The sequence below is a fragment of the Ascidia mentula genome, chromosome 3 (genome assembly GCF_947561715.1).
Source record: "Ascidia mentula chromosome 3, kaAscMent1.1, whole genome shotgun sequence".
NCBI classification, from domain to species: Eukaryota; Metazoa; Chordata; class Ascidiacea; order Phlebobranchia; family Ascidiidae; genus Ascidia; species Ascidia mentula.
Window position 1 is genome coordinate 15,743,054 of NC_138568.1, and position 17,596 is coordinate 15,760,649.

General features: G+C 38.6%; 1 protein-coding gene across 1 annotated transcript; it reads left to right on the forward strand.

The window, feature by feature from the left end:
* Nucleotides 1-460: 460 nt before the first annotated feature.
* LOC145895748 (uncharacterized) lies at nucleotides 461-11,383 on the forward strand. The gene is given in 9 exon segments (XM_082984531.1): nucleotides 461-702; nucleotides 3,843-3,916; nucleotides 5,366-5,536; nucleotides 5,874-6,003; nucleotides 7,677-8,000; nucleotides 8,192-8,374; nucleotides 8,441-9,058; nucleotides 9,658-9,727; nucleotides 11,054-11,383. Coding segments are annotated over 9 exon segments (2,142 nt in total).
* Nucleotides 11,384-17,596: the final 6,213 nt, after the last annotated feature.

Consider the following 17,596-nt stretch of genomic DNA (forward strand, 5'->3'; position numbering starts at 1 on the left):
TGCAGGAGTGAGTAAACGAAAAATATGCTGACGCGGCTATTTTTAGTATGGTGGCACTAAAGTGTTATGAAAAGTTGCGTAATCGTCAGAATGCTGTAAGTGGGATACAAGGGTGTGTGAATGAGTTGTTAGTATTGGTTGAGCTATTGGTTGAGAAACAAATACCTGAAGAGATGGTTAGTTCCATAATACTGCCATTCATGGAAATATCCACCAGTAGATTGCAGAATATCGAAAAAGTAAGCAACGATGTCAAAACTCGTCTCTTTCCAGTGTATATGAAGTGTACGACATTTGGGTGTAACTCCCTTTACTTTAACCTCGCTGAAGTTAACTTTTAATTCGTTTAAAAGAAAACGTCAGATTATACAACGTGGAGGATTTTTATCAGCGTTGTTAGCTCCGTTGATTGGCTGCATAATACCCGCCGTCACTAATGTTCTGTCTGGTGGGAAGTGAAATGGAAAGTGTTCAAAAATTCGCTTTGGTGGACCCTCATATCTTGAAAAGTCTGCAGGGAAACACACCTTCACAAACGACGCCTGTTGAAAACACATTAACCACGCTGGACCGGAAAATGAAGGACATCATAAACGAGCCTGGGACGATGGAAGACAAAGTAAAACTTTACAACCAGGCACTTCAGCGGTATCAATTTTATGCTCTGTCGGAAGAGATGCTATTTCCACGTCTGCTTGATCTGTAAGTACACAGAAAAGGAGTATTGATAAGAACACAATATCTGATCAGAAATACTTCACTGTATGCAAATTAAAACACGAAGGTTATTGCCAAGCGCAAAGGTGCTCTGATTACTGTTGCGTAATGCTTCACTGACTATAACGCCCCAGTAATCGTGACGTCACAACTTCTTCGCCAATAATTTCGTTTTGTGAACATGGTTGGCCCGTGGTAGTCAAATACTTAGCCTCCTTTAAAGGCATATGGGAAAGAAGCAACCTTCCAAATTTGAGGTTTTGGATATGATTTCCAAAATCTCGGCAGCAGCCAAACAAAGACAGACATTTTTATACAAATGATATGGATTTTCTTTCCCACCTGACATTTATAACTGACATTTCCTAATCCATTTTCTTGCCCACGGCTGGTCAACATCCTGGCAAATTAAGACGTCGTTGTGTCACATGAGTTGTTAGTTTTTCTTCATGTGAAGCCTACATTGCTCGTGTACCAGAGTGCTGTAATATTTGCATATTGAGACGCACTGACTTAAAACACTCATGTTCTATCCAACAAACCTTAAAAAAACAAGATATGTACCATGCATAAAACTGGGTATTGATGCGTTACAAAATTTAATCACAATAATGTGTCCAATAGGGTTGTGTGGGGATATTTATGGTCAACCCACTACCAAACTTTCTCTGGTTGGATTGATTTAACTTTCCTTGCGATTTCGGTATGAAAGTCGAAATTTAAATTAAATGAAGAAAATTATTTAAGGGATTTGTGAACACAATGACGCAGATTAAATAGTCGGTGAATGTTTTGTTGACTTCTTCCCTTTAAAACGATGCAGCGTAATGTCGAAGAATTTGTGCAAAATTAAATTCTAACCTTGCCGGAGTTCCCGCTCTGTTTTCCCGAAGTTTTTTATTTTACCACTCCGTCTCGATATTCAAATATTTCCATCATCATGACGTGAATCGTATTAAAGCGACATAATTCTATTGTAATGTTGTTATTCACATACATTTCTTCTCGACAAGAGAGCTTTTAATTGAAGGTAAAGTTATCAAAGGATAGAAGACATGATGCATCATGCTGTCGTCCTACTGGATGGACTCATTTCTCAGCTCTCTGAAAATAATATTCCTCCTTGCAAACGTGAGGTCACGGGGGACGTGAAGCGCCTCGCGCGTAATTCAGAACAAAATAGGGAATGATGTAAAAGTATGGCTACGAAAGCAGGACAATGTTCGGGTTTTGCAGAATATTAAGTGAGGGATAATTATTTTTTACACAACCCATATCTGAGTTTGAAAGCAAAACTCTTGCAGTTACAAAATAAATGATATTATTTGTTTCTTCTGGGCCGTCGAAACGCACGTTTTCTCGTTTGATGAATGCCGGAAAAAATAAGAATTGCAGACGCTAAAAACTCCAGGTCCTGCGTATTTACATGAAACGTACGTGTGGCACGCGTCGCCACTTGATTGGCAGGCAAGAAGCGCCCCGCACGAACCTGTCAATCAACTTGCGGCCAACGTCATGATGATGGAAGTATTTGAATGCTGAAAAGCAAACATAAAAGCCGATTGTCACACTGTTGAAGACGAAGACTGAGTACTGAAATATAAATCTGCAGGGAAACGAGGCAAGAACTTATGCAAGGTTGATATTACACACTGCACAATTTCATCAACATTACCATGTTTCTTTGAAAATGATAAGTCAACACAACCTCAAAACATTCACTTTAAAATCCGCGCCATCGCAAAGCAATCTGTTGATCATACAAATAATTTTTGTTTACTTTGTTTACTTTAATTGTCCTATCCCCAATTTTGACTTCTAAACCAAAATTGTCGCAGGGAAGAGTGGAGATTTCGTTCAGTTAAAACGAAGGATATTTGGTGGTAATACATCAATATTGTAACACCGAGGCAAACGTGTGAGGTGGAGCTTCTCATAAAGACTATCGTATATCCAATACGCCGTAAAAACGGTCAGTTGAAAGCGGCGATTGATGAGGAAGTCCTTTTCAACGGATAAAAAATATTGGGGTGTTTGTTGTTTAAATTTTACACAACGATGATTCATTTTTGAAAGGATGTTGTTTAGATGTGAGACAATGAAATAGGAAGTGTCAGTTTTAAATGTCAGAATGCAATAGCAGGATGCTAAATATCCATATAATTAGTGCGGCAATCTGTGACTATGTTTAACTGCCGCCGATGCTATGTGGTCTACGCATTAAAACCTTACGAAACAGGAATAAAGTTGCTTAAATAGAGGCCAGGCTTCTTACTTTATTAAATATGTATGTAAATAGGAAGGTAGAGAGAGAGATTCCAGTTTCTACAAAAAGTTTGCTAATGTTTTGTTTCAGAGTTAGAGTATTATGCTGTATTTTGTCTCATTTGCAAACAAACTTGTCTAACCTTTTACAGGTATAAGTAGATTGACTGTTACAAATCTATCTCAACAAACATTGTAAAGGCGGCGAGTTCTGATGCTTACTTAGCGAGAGAACTTTCAATAGTTTTTGTTGCAGTAATCGTTGGTTGATCAGTAGGAGGTTAAAGACGGATCAAGACTGGATCCGCTTTCTTGTCTCCAAAATAAAAATGAGACCAAGGTTTGTAAATAATTTTAGTTCTCTTCGCATTAAATAATATCCACATTTTATGGCGAAAAAAAAACACGAAATAACTATGTTTGATTTTTTGTACTTGCATCAGAAATGCAGTTGAACCAGTGTAAATATTGCTGAAAAATGAACTTTGGTTGTTTCGAAACAAGTAAAACCCTCCCAATTACCAAGTACAGTTATAACGTCACATATCAATGAATAAATAGAACACATTTTAAGCGGAGACAATAATCAACCGTATATTCCTAAAGTTGGATTCGACTTTACGAAAAAACTGCTGAATACGGCAGTTTAGGTTTTGGACAACAGTTTGAGAACAAACCCCAAAAGAAAAAAAAACTTACAGTTTAAGTAACCATTGACGTAATTCTGTCGCAGTGTTCCACAGACAAATAAACGTTTGGGAAACATTGCTAAAAGCAATGGCAAGTCATGCCACCTCCGAGCGTTACAAAACTTACAGAATTATAACAATACGAAATTTAAACGCGCTGTGTTTTATCAGATGTGGGTTGACGGTGGTTGGAATCCTGCTTTCCTTCATCACACATGCTTCGGCTCAGTATAATAATAACGAAAGTATGTATTTTGTTACAAATTTAAACAATGTTTCTGAATGAATTGTGCTAATGTAGTGAATAACGTATGTTTCATTTAAAAACAATTAAGCTTCATGAACTTTCAACGAAAAGAAGTATATTGCTTAGATATTGCTTAGAAAGAAAATATGGAGAAACCTTGTTCATAGTTGTAGTTTGTGACGTAGAAGGTTTAGATTTTCAGCATGAATTTCACCGAAAGCAAAATCTTTCCTGAATGTTGTTCTTTATGTGGCCACCCTGCGATAGGAATATATCAAAGAGCTTATGGTGACCAATTATGTGGCCACCCTGCGATAGGAATATATCAAAGAGCAATCTGACCAATTAGCACATGACACGTTTGCCATACAGGCAACAGCACTAGGGTGTAACGCATTGAAAACACACTGTGAATATTGCAACCGTTTACACATTTACTTGCACATGAGACGGACCTTCCTCAACAAAATCGTTCGTGGGACGACGGGAAAAAAAGTTAAACAGATTAAAATATACCGTTCGAAGGATTCCATTATCTGGTGGAGTGCATGCACCCTAGTGGGTGACATGTTTAACACTCCATGCTCAGCAGCATCCCGAACAACGAACTGCGTCATTTTTTGGTCGTACCTCTGTCGCTTATAAGACGGAATACCTGATCTTAAAAACCCACATCCTTGATTCTCTATTCAAACAAATGTGAATTCCGTCCCTGTGTCTAACGATGCTTTCAGTTCTGTTTTGATCCTCCAGATACATTTTCTTCTACACATTACAAGGCTTGGAAACTTTTGTACTTTTACTAAAGTCAGCCAAATGATTCACGCCCTGGGCAGGGATTGCAAACTACAAGTTCATGGAACAGAGCTTTTTCATATTCCTCAAAGCTAAATACTTAACCATACAAAACATTTGGATTTTCTACAACACAACCATACAAATACACACCAAGCAGATGGCCGCACATTTAAAACTTAATTTATCTAACTGTGGTTTTAGACAAGCCAAACTTAAATGTGGCAAGATCCAATAACAGTACAAAAGTATGGAATTATCAAATATTAGGAAAGGACGTCCCTATGTGTCTCAACAACCATGTAAAATGAACGTGGACGATTATTTTGAGTTAAGGCTGGCTTGTCGTAGTAAGACAATCCTTGACTATGATGACACAACGATATTTTCAATTTGACAGGATATTATTCTGACGTAAACAAGACAATGGATTGGGAAGTGTCAGTTTTTAATGTCACAACCACCTAGCGACACATTTCAAAAGAAATCAAACAGAAATGCACGGACAGCTCATAGTTGCAAGGCCCTTGATGCGCAGTATTTTTCTTTACTTCTCACGCACCTTCAGTATGCACCTGTATTTGTTTTACTCTTCAGGTTTTCTACTTGGTATATGGGTCGCTTTAACATTTTATTTTGCACGCACGATCAGTCGAACTTGCGTGGCAGTTGTGTGATCGCTCTTCTGCCACAACAAGAGAACTGATTATCCCGCCATCAGCATCCCAATCCATCAGCGCGTCACACGACTGCCACCTAAGCACGACGAAACGCAAAAAATTACAATGTGAGAAGGTGAAACAAATGCAGATATATGCTGAAGGTGAGTCAGGGAGTAAACAAGAAAAACGTGCGAGTTAAAGTGAACAAATAAGTGAGGTGAAAACAAAAATAAAAAAAAATGTTTGAAACACAAAACCAACAAGTTGTTTACAACATTACTAAGGTTGGTTATTATGAATCAATACAAATTACCCAAATAAAACTTTAGAAAAATAATGGCGGAAACTTTTTTGTTTCCAAAATTGAGAAAATTCTGCATTTAGATTTTACAGGAAAATTCTTCGAAACGTAAAAACGCTTCTTTTGCGACTCACCAAAATCTACAAAAAAACTTCGTGGTCGATTTACCTTCATGTGTTGGATGTTGTTTTGTGCAGAGTTCACTTGCGATGATGGGAGTAGGGTGAGGGCTGAGTTGTTTTGCGATGGTGGTAACCCACACTGCAGGGACGGAAGTGACGAGAAACCAGTCAAGTTTTCTGAAAACCCCACCAGTCCTTACATGAGGTAAATGTCGCTTAAATATGTTTCGTCGTTTCATGTTGAACAACAAGTAGACGATATTATCAGGATTTCACTTTTGTTAAAATTAACGAATTTCAAACAATGACATGAACACTGCGATACACTTATGAGATAAAAAGTGGCCAGTGGGAATAAATCTAAGATAAGAACACTTTATAGTAGGGTTGGCCGACACGTCGATCGTTCAATCTTAACTTGGCGATCCCATCTGGATTTGTGTTATCTTCACGAAATGTTCAATGAAACATATCGTTCACGGCAAAAGTCAAAAGTGTTATTAATGTTCGCTTGAGTAACACTTGCTTTTACTTATTATTGTTGTTCAATACGTAGCTTTGTTCGATAATACAAAGAACTCCGGTTTCGTTATTCCAAAACAAACAAGTTTGGCGCAGAGCCAATGTATTTTTATATTGGATGTAGTATGAATACGTTTCAAACATTAGGCATTCGCCTATAAAGTTTGTTTGCAGCAAATGTCAACTTAAATGCTGGTCTTGCTATACACAAAAACCAAGTCCGTCCATTTTTAGTCGTAATGTAAAAGCAAATCACCAAAAAGTTTTATGTGTTTGGGTAATGACCATAAAACGTTTTTGTTTCTGTCTGTTTGTCGAATATTCTTCGATTTCGGACAAAGAACATTGCATAAAACTCATATTAAGGCACACCCAAATGCTTCCTTGGCATCTTGCCTTGGCTGCGCTGTATCTGCCGAAAGTATGGATTTGATGGCAGCCCAATGATCAATTTAGAAAGTTTGAGGCTTGCCCTTGCCAGATGCTCGCGAAGATCCCTTGCCACCTTAATATCTTCTGCATTATTTGCAGCAGTCAATATTCAACCACCGACAAAGATTTTGTGCCCAACAGTTTTGGATTTCTTGGGTTCATAAAACTTCCCAATCCCTTTGTAATCTGACGCAAACAAAAGGTTGCTAGGTGACGACAGAGCACCAACAAGTGCACTCTCATCCGATATGATGTGAACATTTTAGACAAGCTGCCTCCTGGCCACAACAAAAATCTAACAGTATTACGTTCTAATACTTGATGGAACAAAGCCTACATCCTTTCATAAGTCTGTCATTCAATGAAAGATCTAACACCATCACAGCATGATTTACGCATTTCTAACCTTTTCCGAATACGGCATTAAACCACAAGCTCTAACTTCTGAGCTCCCGCAGCTAAGTGGACACAGCAGTAGACCTCATTAGCTCACAGTAGTGTATCCAAACCTCGCAGAGATCTTGGTGTTTCATATCTCGCGTGTTGGGTCGAAGTAGGTAATCTTGGTTGGCTACAATACCTTGGCTGTGATGCCAGAGAACCTAATGATTTCTGTGCATATAAACGACAAAATTAGAAAACTATACCTTCACCACAAATTACGCAACAACCAACAAGTACAATAAGTTATAGCTCCGCTGCTAGCCACGTCTCATGATGTCATCTACTTTGGTAGCAAAGTTGTAGGTTGTGTATTTGTTATACACACATATACTTCCAACCACGGTGTATCCAGCCGAGCAAGCAAATTTTGGTATTAATGTGGTTTATTTGAAACTAAAACTAACATACACAAGATATACGCTCTTCATGTTTCAACATGTTCAAATACAAAATGGTAATATATTTGTACTTTTGTTACAGTTGCGACAACTCGTTTGACACCGGTCAAAGGAAAGATTGCGCACTAAGATTAAAGGAATTTTGCAAAGGGGAAATCATGTGCTATAAAAAATCGTTTTGTGACTTTGGCTGTCCCTCCTACTTCCGGTGTCCAAATTCGGTTTGTTGGAAACGTTCGACTGTTTGTGATGGAGATCCTTGCAATGACTGCCCAGCTTTTCAACACTGGAATAATGGACATGGATTCAAGTGTGTTCGGAATGGCAGGAATTGCAATCTTCCGCAAATGTTTCTATGGGACAGCATTGCTGATTGCGATGATAAATCTGATTTATGTTACGTTAGGTATTTCATAATTGTCGTATATTCCATGGCCACTGTTAACTGGTCAAATACTTAGCAACACAACTTACGGTGTGATAAGCTCATAAAACAAGCTGATATGACTGAACAACAAACAGAACAAACATATCTGGCATAGGTTATCACCTCACACAAGGCAAAGACTTGACAACAAATCGAATTTTCCATTGCAGAGATATTCGTAATCCATCATCCTTTAACGAGAGATTGTGTTTCAAATGCACAAATGACCCCATGATCATCTCAAGGTCAAGTGTTTGTGATGACGTCATAGATTGTCCTGATATGAGTGATGAATGCAAATGTAAAGGGAAAGTCCCCCAGCAATGCAGGAATATCCAGAAAGCGTATTTTGGGTAATTTCTTGTGAAAAACGTCTTTTATTTGTTTGTTGAATTAATTTACTAGTTGTTTATATTTAGTCCCAGGCAACGTTGTGATTGTTTCGATAATCATGGAGTCTGTCACAACACAATGGGACAAATCAAAATTTCTTGTAGCTCAAAAGCTGAAATCTGCGACAAGCTTTCACATTGTAAAGAAAATTCCCCGTGTGAGTACCTCTGCCCCTCCCACTTCCAGTGTCCGAGTTCAGGTTGTTGGGAACGTTCGACTGTTTGTGATGGCGACCCTTGCAATGACTGTCCAGCTTTCCAACGCCGGAACAACGGACATGGATTCAAATGTGTTCGGAATGGCAGGAATTGCAATCTTCCGCAGTTGTTTCTATGGGATGACATTGCTGATTGCGACGATAAATCTGATTTGTGTTACACTTTAGAGAGTGCTGGATATGTCGGGTACTTAAAAAACAATTGTTAAAAAAATTCCTGATAGGATAAGACATTATTGACTTGCATAATTTGCAGAGACATTCAAATTTCATACACATTTAATCGTCGGTTGTGTTTCCAATGCATAAATGACCCGATGATCATCTCAAGGTCAAGTGTGTGTGACGACGTCATCGACTGTCCCGATAAAAGTGACGAATGTTTTTGTCAATCTGGGAAAACCAAAGATTGTGGCAAGTTTCATCAGTAAGTGATAAAACATTGATTTTTTTCTTGGATTGAAACGAATGACGTTCAATGTGGCGTAAGGTCCCCTAAAAATTAAAACTTTGCAATAGTGTAAGATCTATTGATTGTCTGTAAATGACGCATTACTTGTTTATGTTGGCACGACTCATGGTTTTTCGAAGAAACTTTGTCACGCAGTGCATTGTTTAAATACAATCACAGCACATGAAGTTCAATCTCAGCACAGTGGTTCATCATATGATGCAAGTTGAAAGTGTCGGTTAGTTAAGTTACCCATCAATCTAGCTGAGCGTTATGTAGAGGAACAGTTGATATTGATGACTTACTGTGGTTTGGATATTATCTAAAGTATGTGGTCAAACGTCACAAAGCTGCATTCAATGTTGGAACTTAAAGAAAAACTTAACTCACCCAGGAACACTAAGAAGTACTGCATTTAAATAATGACGCGCCCGTCACGAATGTCTGTTGTTATTGTATTTGGACAGTTTTGAGCTATGTATGTTTAATTGCTATAGGAATTGCAAGTAAATCCCATCTAATCCGAATTTGAGTATTTTTTAAAAATAAAACGCCAAACAAGCAAATATTTTCAGTGTGGATGAGGAAGTGAAAATCGACTGCTCAACAACAACCAACTACATACAGGGAAGGTTTGATTGTGGGGTAAGTAAGAATGCATTAACTTATTGCTAAGACGGGAATCAGTTTACCAGAATGAAAACAATGCTCAGTCGTTGTTTACGTTCACTTGTCGGCTCTTTTATTTACTCAGTCGAGCATAGTTATTACACCATTTCACAAAGACTGTGGCCAAACCGGAAATGTTTGTTGGTATGGTTTCTGAAGTTTGCTGAACTTTTGTGAAACCAATCTGCATTTAGTGACATGAAGCAAAGTACAATCAACGTTGTTTTTTTCCATTTTACTTGTTCGTTTGTAAGCGAACGAAAACACGAAACACAATGATTGAAAACCCTACGCTCGGATACTTGCGTCACACTGCACCAATCACGTGACTTCGACGTTCTGCAAGCGCGGCAAAGAATTAAAAAGAAACTGTTGCGAAAACAAAACATTGATAAGTTTTGGTTGTCATTTATTTAGGTATTTCCGATGTAAATCTGTAGGTTAAACGTATGGATGGGAATGAGATATTAAACGCATGGGAATGAGCCCAACATGAATACTTGTGTGGTTACTCGATGGTATTTGTGATAGATACGGCACAGTACTAAGAGCACTTACATAAGTCAATTTGAAATATTTCTGTCTGTACTGTCATTTTTTGCGACCACTTTCAGCACTTTTGCATGCAGAAAGATCCCTTTGCAGCACAGACGTTGTTATATACCGCTGAGTAATATCCAGTGACATCATACGTAATAACCACACTACACTTAAACTTCGTTGCTACAAAACACAGGGTTTCGACTAGTTCCCCCATAGTGCGTTCCATTCGGATACTCTGTGGTAAATATAACTTCAGTTGCTTTTCACTTTAGCTTCTCACTCATCTTAATGAACGATGAACGATCCTGGTGTTTCATGAAGTTGAATCACTTCGCAATACCGTTGATCATCATCTTAGCGAACAAAGATTCACTTAACATCGTTACAGATTCGTTTGAATGCTTTTATCGCGAGGTGCTTAAATCTCAAAAGCCCCGAGACTAAAATTCTACCCCTTTGTTTGAAACTAACTCTGGGATGCCAAGACGAGCAAAACTAACGCTGCCAATATATTGGAGCGATGAATACTATACAAGACCATGACTTGTCATTAAATTATGGTGATTGATACCTGATTGATTCAAAATTGTAACAATGATACATGTGAGAAACAAACATCTTGGAATGATATCTGTTTCAAAAATTCACTAACAACAAAACTAACTGTAACAGACAACCACGAAGTCCTGACAAAATGACAAAATGATCGTTTGCACAAAACATTCCAGGAAGTTCAACCACGTGATGTGTTTTATACAGTCTCCTTGGGAGCGGAATCGGTTTGACAACAAACTACTGTGCGATGGGAAGCTGGATTGCGGTGCTTCGATCTACAATCTTGACACAGGTCGAAACATCGGCCACGATGAAGATCTTCAACTTTGCAAACATCGGAAACCCTGCGACACAAAAGACGGACTTCTCACTATTCCTATTTCAAAAATTTGCGACGGTTATATTGATTGCAAGGATCAAGCTGACGAATATCCAGAAGAAATCTGCAATGAGGAAGGAAGGTTCTACTGCCCAGTATATAATGGAGCCAAAGTAAAATTATTTCTTGTAAATAAAGATTTCAAAAGAATTTAATTCGGAAGTTAGTTGGAGTAAAATCACTTTAAATCTTAATTTTAACTACAAAGGGCAACTAGATTGTCATATTTCTCCCTGTTATGATACAATAATCATTCGTATGCACAGCAGCTCACTAAAAATACAGTAAAAGCTTTTTACTGTATTTTTTCATGTTTTTATTGTTTTTGTGACAGATACATGCATAAAAATAAACTAGACGACCAAGAAATAAAAACGTTTTATGAAATTAGATTTCTATCAACAAATCGGATGTTTGTGATTTCACAATTAACTGCGATGATCAAAGTGACGAAATAAACTGCACAAATGATGGAAGGTTTTATTGCGAAAACAAACAACCACTTTTCGTCAAAAAGGAAAAGGTAAACACATAAATTTTATGTTCTGTGGCAAACATGTTTAAGTCGTGCAGGACGGAGAGACAAGATCTTTCAAAACTGCTGTTCTGAAAATGTTACGACCGATATAGAAAGACCCTTTCGCTAATTGTTTGGCACTAATGTTTTCTCTTTGGTCTGCGTGCCTTTCTTAGCGCATGGCCAAATGTGCGAATCGGTCAAATTCACTAAAAACGAAACGTTCTTTACAAAAGGGTCTAAAATTTAATGAAGCCAAAATTACAAAGACATATATTAAACCACTTCAGTTGCAGTGCGACAACTTGCACTAATCATGTAAAACAAACAATTAGGCTTTCTTTACTCCAAACAAACAGCCACATCTCAACCGCTTGCCACCAGAAGAGAAATGCCAATTTACCAATAGATTATCATTTTTGTGGACAGCATCCTCTCCAAAAAGCGCGTTTTTGCATTCCGCAGTTTGTCGAAAATTCATACTGTCGTTGTTAACCAAGTTCATACGAGACAGTAATTTCTCAACCTGCTGTTTGCGAACGCCAGTGTGACCGACTTAGCTGCAAAGTTATGTTAAATTTATTCCATACAGAAATTCAATGGAGTCGGCGACTGCTCTGATTGGTCGGACGAGTGCCCTACAAAAACAAAAATGATCGACGAAAACATATTTTCATCACGATACGAGTTGATTGCAAATCCATTTCTACGAGCTATTGTGTGGATAATGGGGATGCTCGCCATTGCCGGAAATTTGGTAAAATTAACCTACTTTCTTCTGGCCCTTTTTGTACGATCAGATGATGTTATTATATTTCAATAATGGGATTTTGAGGTTGTCATGGTGATGGAAAGCAGAGTATTGGGGACGACAAAATCACAATCTGCTGCATTTCGCACAAACCACCTACTCGTTTTAAATCTATCGGTTTCCGATCTACTCATGGGAGTTTATCTAATCATGCTGGGAGCCGCTGGTTTCAGATACTCCGGAAATTATTGTGCCAATGACCTTATTTGGAGATCAAGCGAAAGTTGCACCACAATGGGTGTAATGGTTTTGCTTTCAAGCGAAACATCGGTGTTTACAATGGTTCTGTTGGCCATATTCCGACTCTATGCCGTGAAAAACGTGAGTGGAACAGTTGTACTTGGTTCAACCAACTGTTGAATCGCTGACACACTTTACCTTTTATAAGTACACACAAATACATTGATTTGTTATATATACTAATTATACTAATTTTCTTTAATAAACGATTTCTCGTATTTCGGACATCTTTCTCCCCTGTACGCAGCTTATAGTTAGATTGACATTTCCGCAAATTAAATTGAAGGCTCTGCTTTGTTTGCAAGCTTAGCATGCCCGAACAATATTGAAACGACGCATCTTTTTTGAACCTCTCAGTAAAGATAGTTTAAACAATTTCCAGTCCAATGGGATTCGAACTAATAACTACATTTTTCCGTCCCTTGATTTAAAGGGACCGGCGAGTTTGCAAACCAATTGCTTTGAAAAAAAATATGTGAATATCCTCTTGGGTTTCAGCCATTCAATGCATCCTTGAAACCGGAATTGAAAACAGTCATCCTTTCGATTATTCTCTCGTGGGCATTCTCGTTTACAATTGCTTTTATTCCACTCACAACTCAAGTTCAACATTTGTTTGAAACCAAAGCCTTGATGAATGAAAACCCGTTTTTTGATAATGTTGCAGTCGACTTTTCCAGTAAGATATTGTCCTCGATGTAGATGATCTTACAGTTTCAAATAACAGTTGCGTTTTTTTACAGGCATGGATAATTTCATGGATCGATTTGTAACTTTCCAACACAACTTCACAAGCAACGATTCCCAAGCACCCAACATTGCCCTCATGCGAGTGAATAGTGCTAAATCCTGGATGGATTTTATGACTATTCTTGAGGATTACAATTACACTGAGCTATTTAACATTTCTGGATATTTGGGGTTTGTTTGTTTGTTATGACGCGAAAAATGTCCATCTTAATACTGCCTTACGACTGTTTATGTGTAGATATTACAGCAGCAGCAGTGTTTGCATCAGCAAACTTTATGTAACAACCAACGACAAGGCGTGGGGATTTTCAATCGCCATTATTACTCTCAACTTCCTGGCCTTCATGTTTGTGGTAATTACGTATGTTTGGATATACATGAAGTCAACTGCCAGTGCCCGGCAAGTGAACGAGAGACCTATAGATGGAAAGGCGGCAAAACAAAACAAAGGTAAGCTCATTCGTACATGCAGACATAATATACCATTAATTCTGTTTGTTTCGGCAGAAATGCAAAAGAAAATCCTCCGACTGATAATTACGGATTTTTTTTGCTGGATTCCAATTTCCATCATGGCATTTGTAAACATGGCTGGAGTCTCTATGCCTCCAGTGATGTATGCTGTATCAGCTATCATTCTTCTCCCCATCAACAGCTCCCTAAATCCCCTAATCTACTCCAACGCCCCGAAACTGCTTTATGATAGAATCCGGGATGGCCTACGTGTCGTTTCCAGGCTCCAACCACAGGAAGAGCAACAGGAAAATGTGGTTGTGGTTGCCAACCATGAAATCCTTCTTGTAACTGAAACAGAAACCACTCTGTAAATAAACCTTGCATTCAGTATGTGGAAAATTTAAAGTGCCTTTTCCAGACATTTTCAAAAAACAATTTGGTTTCGACGACTCTAATACCCTGTTTAACGTGCAATGGCAGATAGAATCAAACACAAAATTTATATTTGTAATGTCATCTTTCTTCACAAAAATCTCACAAATATAACAAAGTAACATCTTTGACGCCGGATCTGAGCTGTCCAAACCAAACAAAAAAACTCGCTATTTGGTTCGTGTGCGCATTCCGCTTCGTGTTCTCCCTGTTTCTATATTGATGACTAGTCAGGCTCTTCGGCATTTGTGTATCATGACTTTATGTACGAGTGACGTGATGAGTTGTGTTAATTAGTCGTCCACGTCACACGCCATCCAACACATGGACACTCTTATCATGTGTTGGAACGCATGGCATTAACTTATAGTATAGCGGTGACTCCACTAGTGCCAGTGACCTCACTTCATTTTGCAATCCATCAAATTGCAGAAAACATTCGAGTGCGTCTTTGTCGTCCAAAGTGCCAGCCATTGTATGAGATGAAGATGAAACATAACGGCGTTGAAGTCAGGGCATTTATTGTCGGATATGAAAAAATGGTGTCTCTGGATGATCGTTTACTTGTAAATATGTTGTATTGTCGTTGGAAAGATTCCACGTAACCAACGCATGGAAAAAATCTATGGACTAAGAAAAATATATCCTTTAATCTTTAAAAAATCACCAAAAAATCTTAAAATTCCTCCTCGAAATCCCCTCTCACACGCCTTGTACATAAACTATGTTTTTGTGCGTTATCATGGATTTTATGGATAGTTATGTTTTATTCCAAACAAGATGTTCTTAAATTCTTCTTGAGACCAATTTTTCTGAGTAAATATCAATATAATTCCTTTCTCTTCGTCATTAAATATGCAGCGGCAACACTTTTTTTGTAGCTTGTTTTTCTAACAACCAATTGCTGCTAGTCACTCAGTGGCGACTAGTTCATTGCCAATTAATTTTTTTCCAGATAAACATTGAAACTTTTTTTTCCAAAATTGATTTGTCAACTGCAGCAGCTCGCTGACTGCGAATATTTTTGTTGTCGTTGTCAATAAACGTAGTGTGGTGAGGGTAAAAGTTGCGTATTCTTGAACTTGTGATTGAATTCTTATATGAGTTACAAATACCAACCATACTTGATGATGTTGTTGAAGATTAACAAGAAGTGCAGTCGTCATGAGAAAATTGAAAAAAAAAATTGTTGATGTTGAATCTTAAGAGTTCCTCACAGCAATGTGTTCGACGTGGATGCTGATGTGTTTACAACAAATTAGTTCAAAAGAAAAAGTATCGCGCCTTCTCCATTCTGCAAGAAACAAGTTCAACACGATACTGCTGAAAGGTGGACAAGACTATCGCTAGCAACAGTGCTGTCCCCTTTCAAGACTTAGTGGATATTGTAGAATTTAGGGGGTTGTTGTCGTTGTTTGTTTATTGTGTTCAGCTGCGATTGGATTGTTTCCTGACCCTTGACACCTTTCGGTAACAAACCAAACGTGGGTTAGTTTGTTTATTGAGAATCACCAAGAATACGAACGAAGGTATGCAGGAATACAGGCATTTGATCCCACATAGGCGAACCAAAAATGTAGAATAGTTTTCACCAAAAAAAACACAGAATATATACACTTAAGTTCCTGCGGCCGCGTGAGAACCGCGATACATAATTACATGGTTACGATTGATTCTCCTGCCCGTTCTAAGTACGGAAGTTAATTTCACGGACGGTACAAACTGCAAGTCATTCGAATTACCTCATGGAGAGTTTCATGAATTTGAAAAACACATTACATCATAGCATAACGTTACAATATGTTCGATGATGGGAGCGCACGGTGAGATAAGTAAAAATTTTTTAATGATCAGTTGGAATCTTTCTATTAAACAACAAACACAAGTTTCCAAAAAAGCCATAATATTGGCGAGCTGCAGACAGGGTGTGTACACGCACTGTTTCGACCTGTGTGCAGCTGTTGAACGGATCTGCTTGGTAACCGATAGCGCTAAATGCAAAACACCGATGCAAATATGTGCAATAAAGGCCATGATAATATTGGCGAGCTGCAAACAGGGTGTGTACACGCACTGTTTTGACCTGTAAGGTCTCATCAGTGCAGCTGTTGAAGTGGCACTGTGCTACCTTCTACACTAGCAAGCACACTAAATTCCATTTTGTGGTACCGTTCCGGTCATCATCGATGTGTTGGGTACCCTATACTGAGTGCCATACAACAGAGACGAGCCACTGTGAAGCGCATTATGGCCAAACGGATCTGCTTGGTAACTGATAGCGCTAAAGGCAAAACACCAATGCAAACATGTGCAAAAAATCCATAATAATATTGGCGAGCTGCAGACAGGGTGTGTATACAGGCACTGCTTCGACCTGTGAGGTCGAAGCACAATGGCATCATTTAGGACTTTCGGCCTCTATATTAGATCAACAAACTCCAACCAGAAACACCTTCCGGTCAACGTCCATCTGGGGCAGGGTTATGGATCTTGGTCCAGTCAGTAAAGTTAAAGAGTTTCTGGTTGGAGTTTCTTGATCTAATATAGAGGCCGAAAGTCCTAAATGCACACATGTATGTTGTCAAGAACAATTAAGTACAAGTTACTGGCTTGTTGAAACAGGTTATGTTGAATGCCTTGTAACACACAACCTTCTCTCCGGAAATTAGAATAAAACATGTGCCACGTGTTCAACTAATCAATAAACGCTGGCAGTTTATGTTGTTACAACCAGATGAGCTTCATCCGGAGCCTAGTCGTCACAGAGGTATTTTGAATGTATTTTGCCACATAGACATTTAAGATGCTTGCCCGATGTTGCGTATGTAGTATGGCAATACGATGTTTTCTACCGTTTGCGGGACAGCATTTCGGTAATGCCGTCGTCCCGCACGGTTGACTTTGGTGTGAATGTGGCAACTGGTTGCGTGGGTGCTTTAGTAGGAACCACTGGAATTGTGGCGATATTGCTTTTTACCACACGGAGATTTGAAACCAGGATGGGATACGAGTCGGGCGTCTGTCGTTTGGACGAGCGAAACAACCTCTCAGATCGTAATCTTTTCTACGGTTTGCGGTGGTTTTGCGCCTGCCTCTGCTGCCGCCTATGCTGCTGCAGTCGTTCATTGACATTTATTGAAAGCTTGGGAAGTTTTTCTTCTC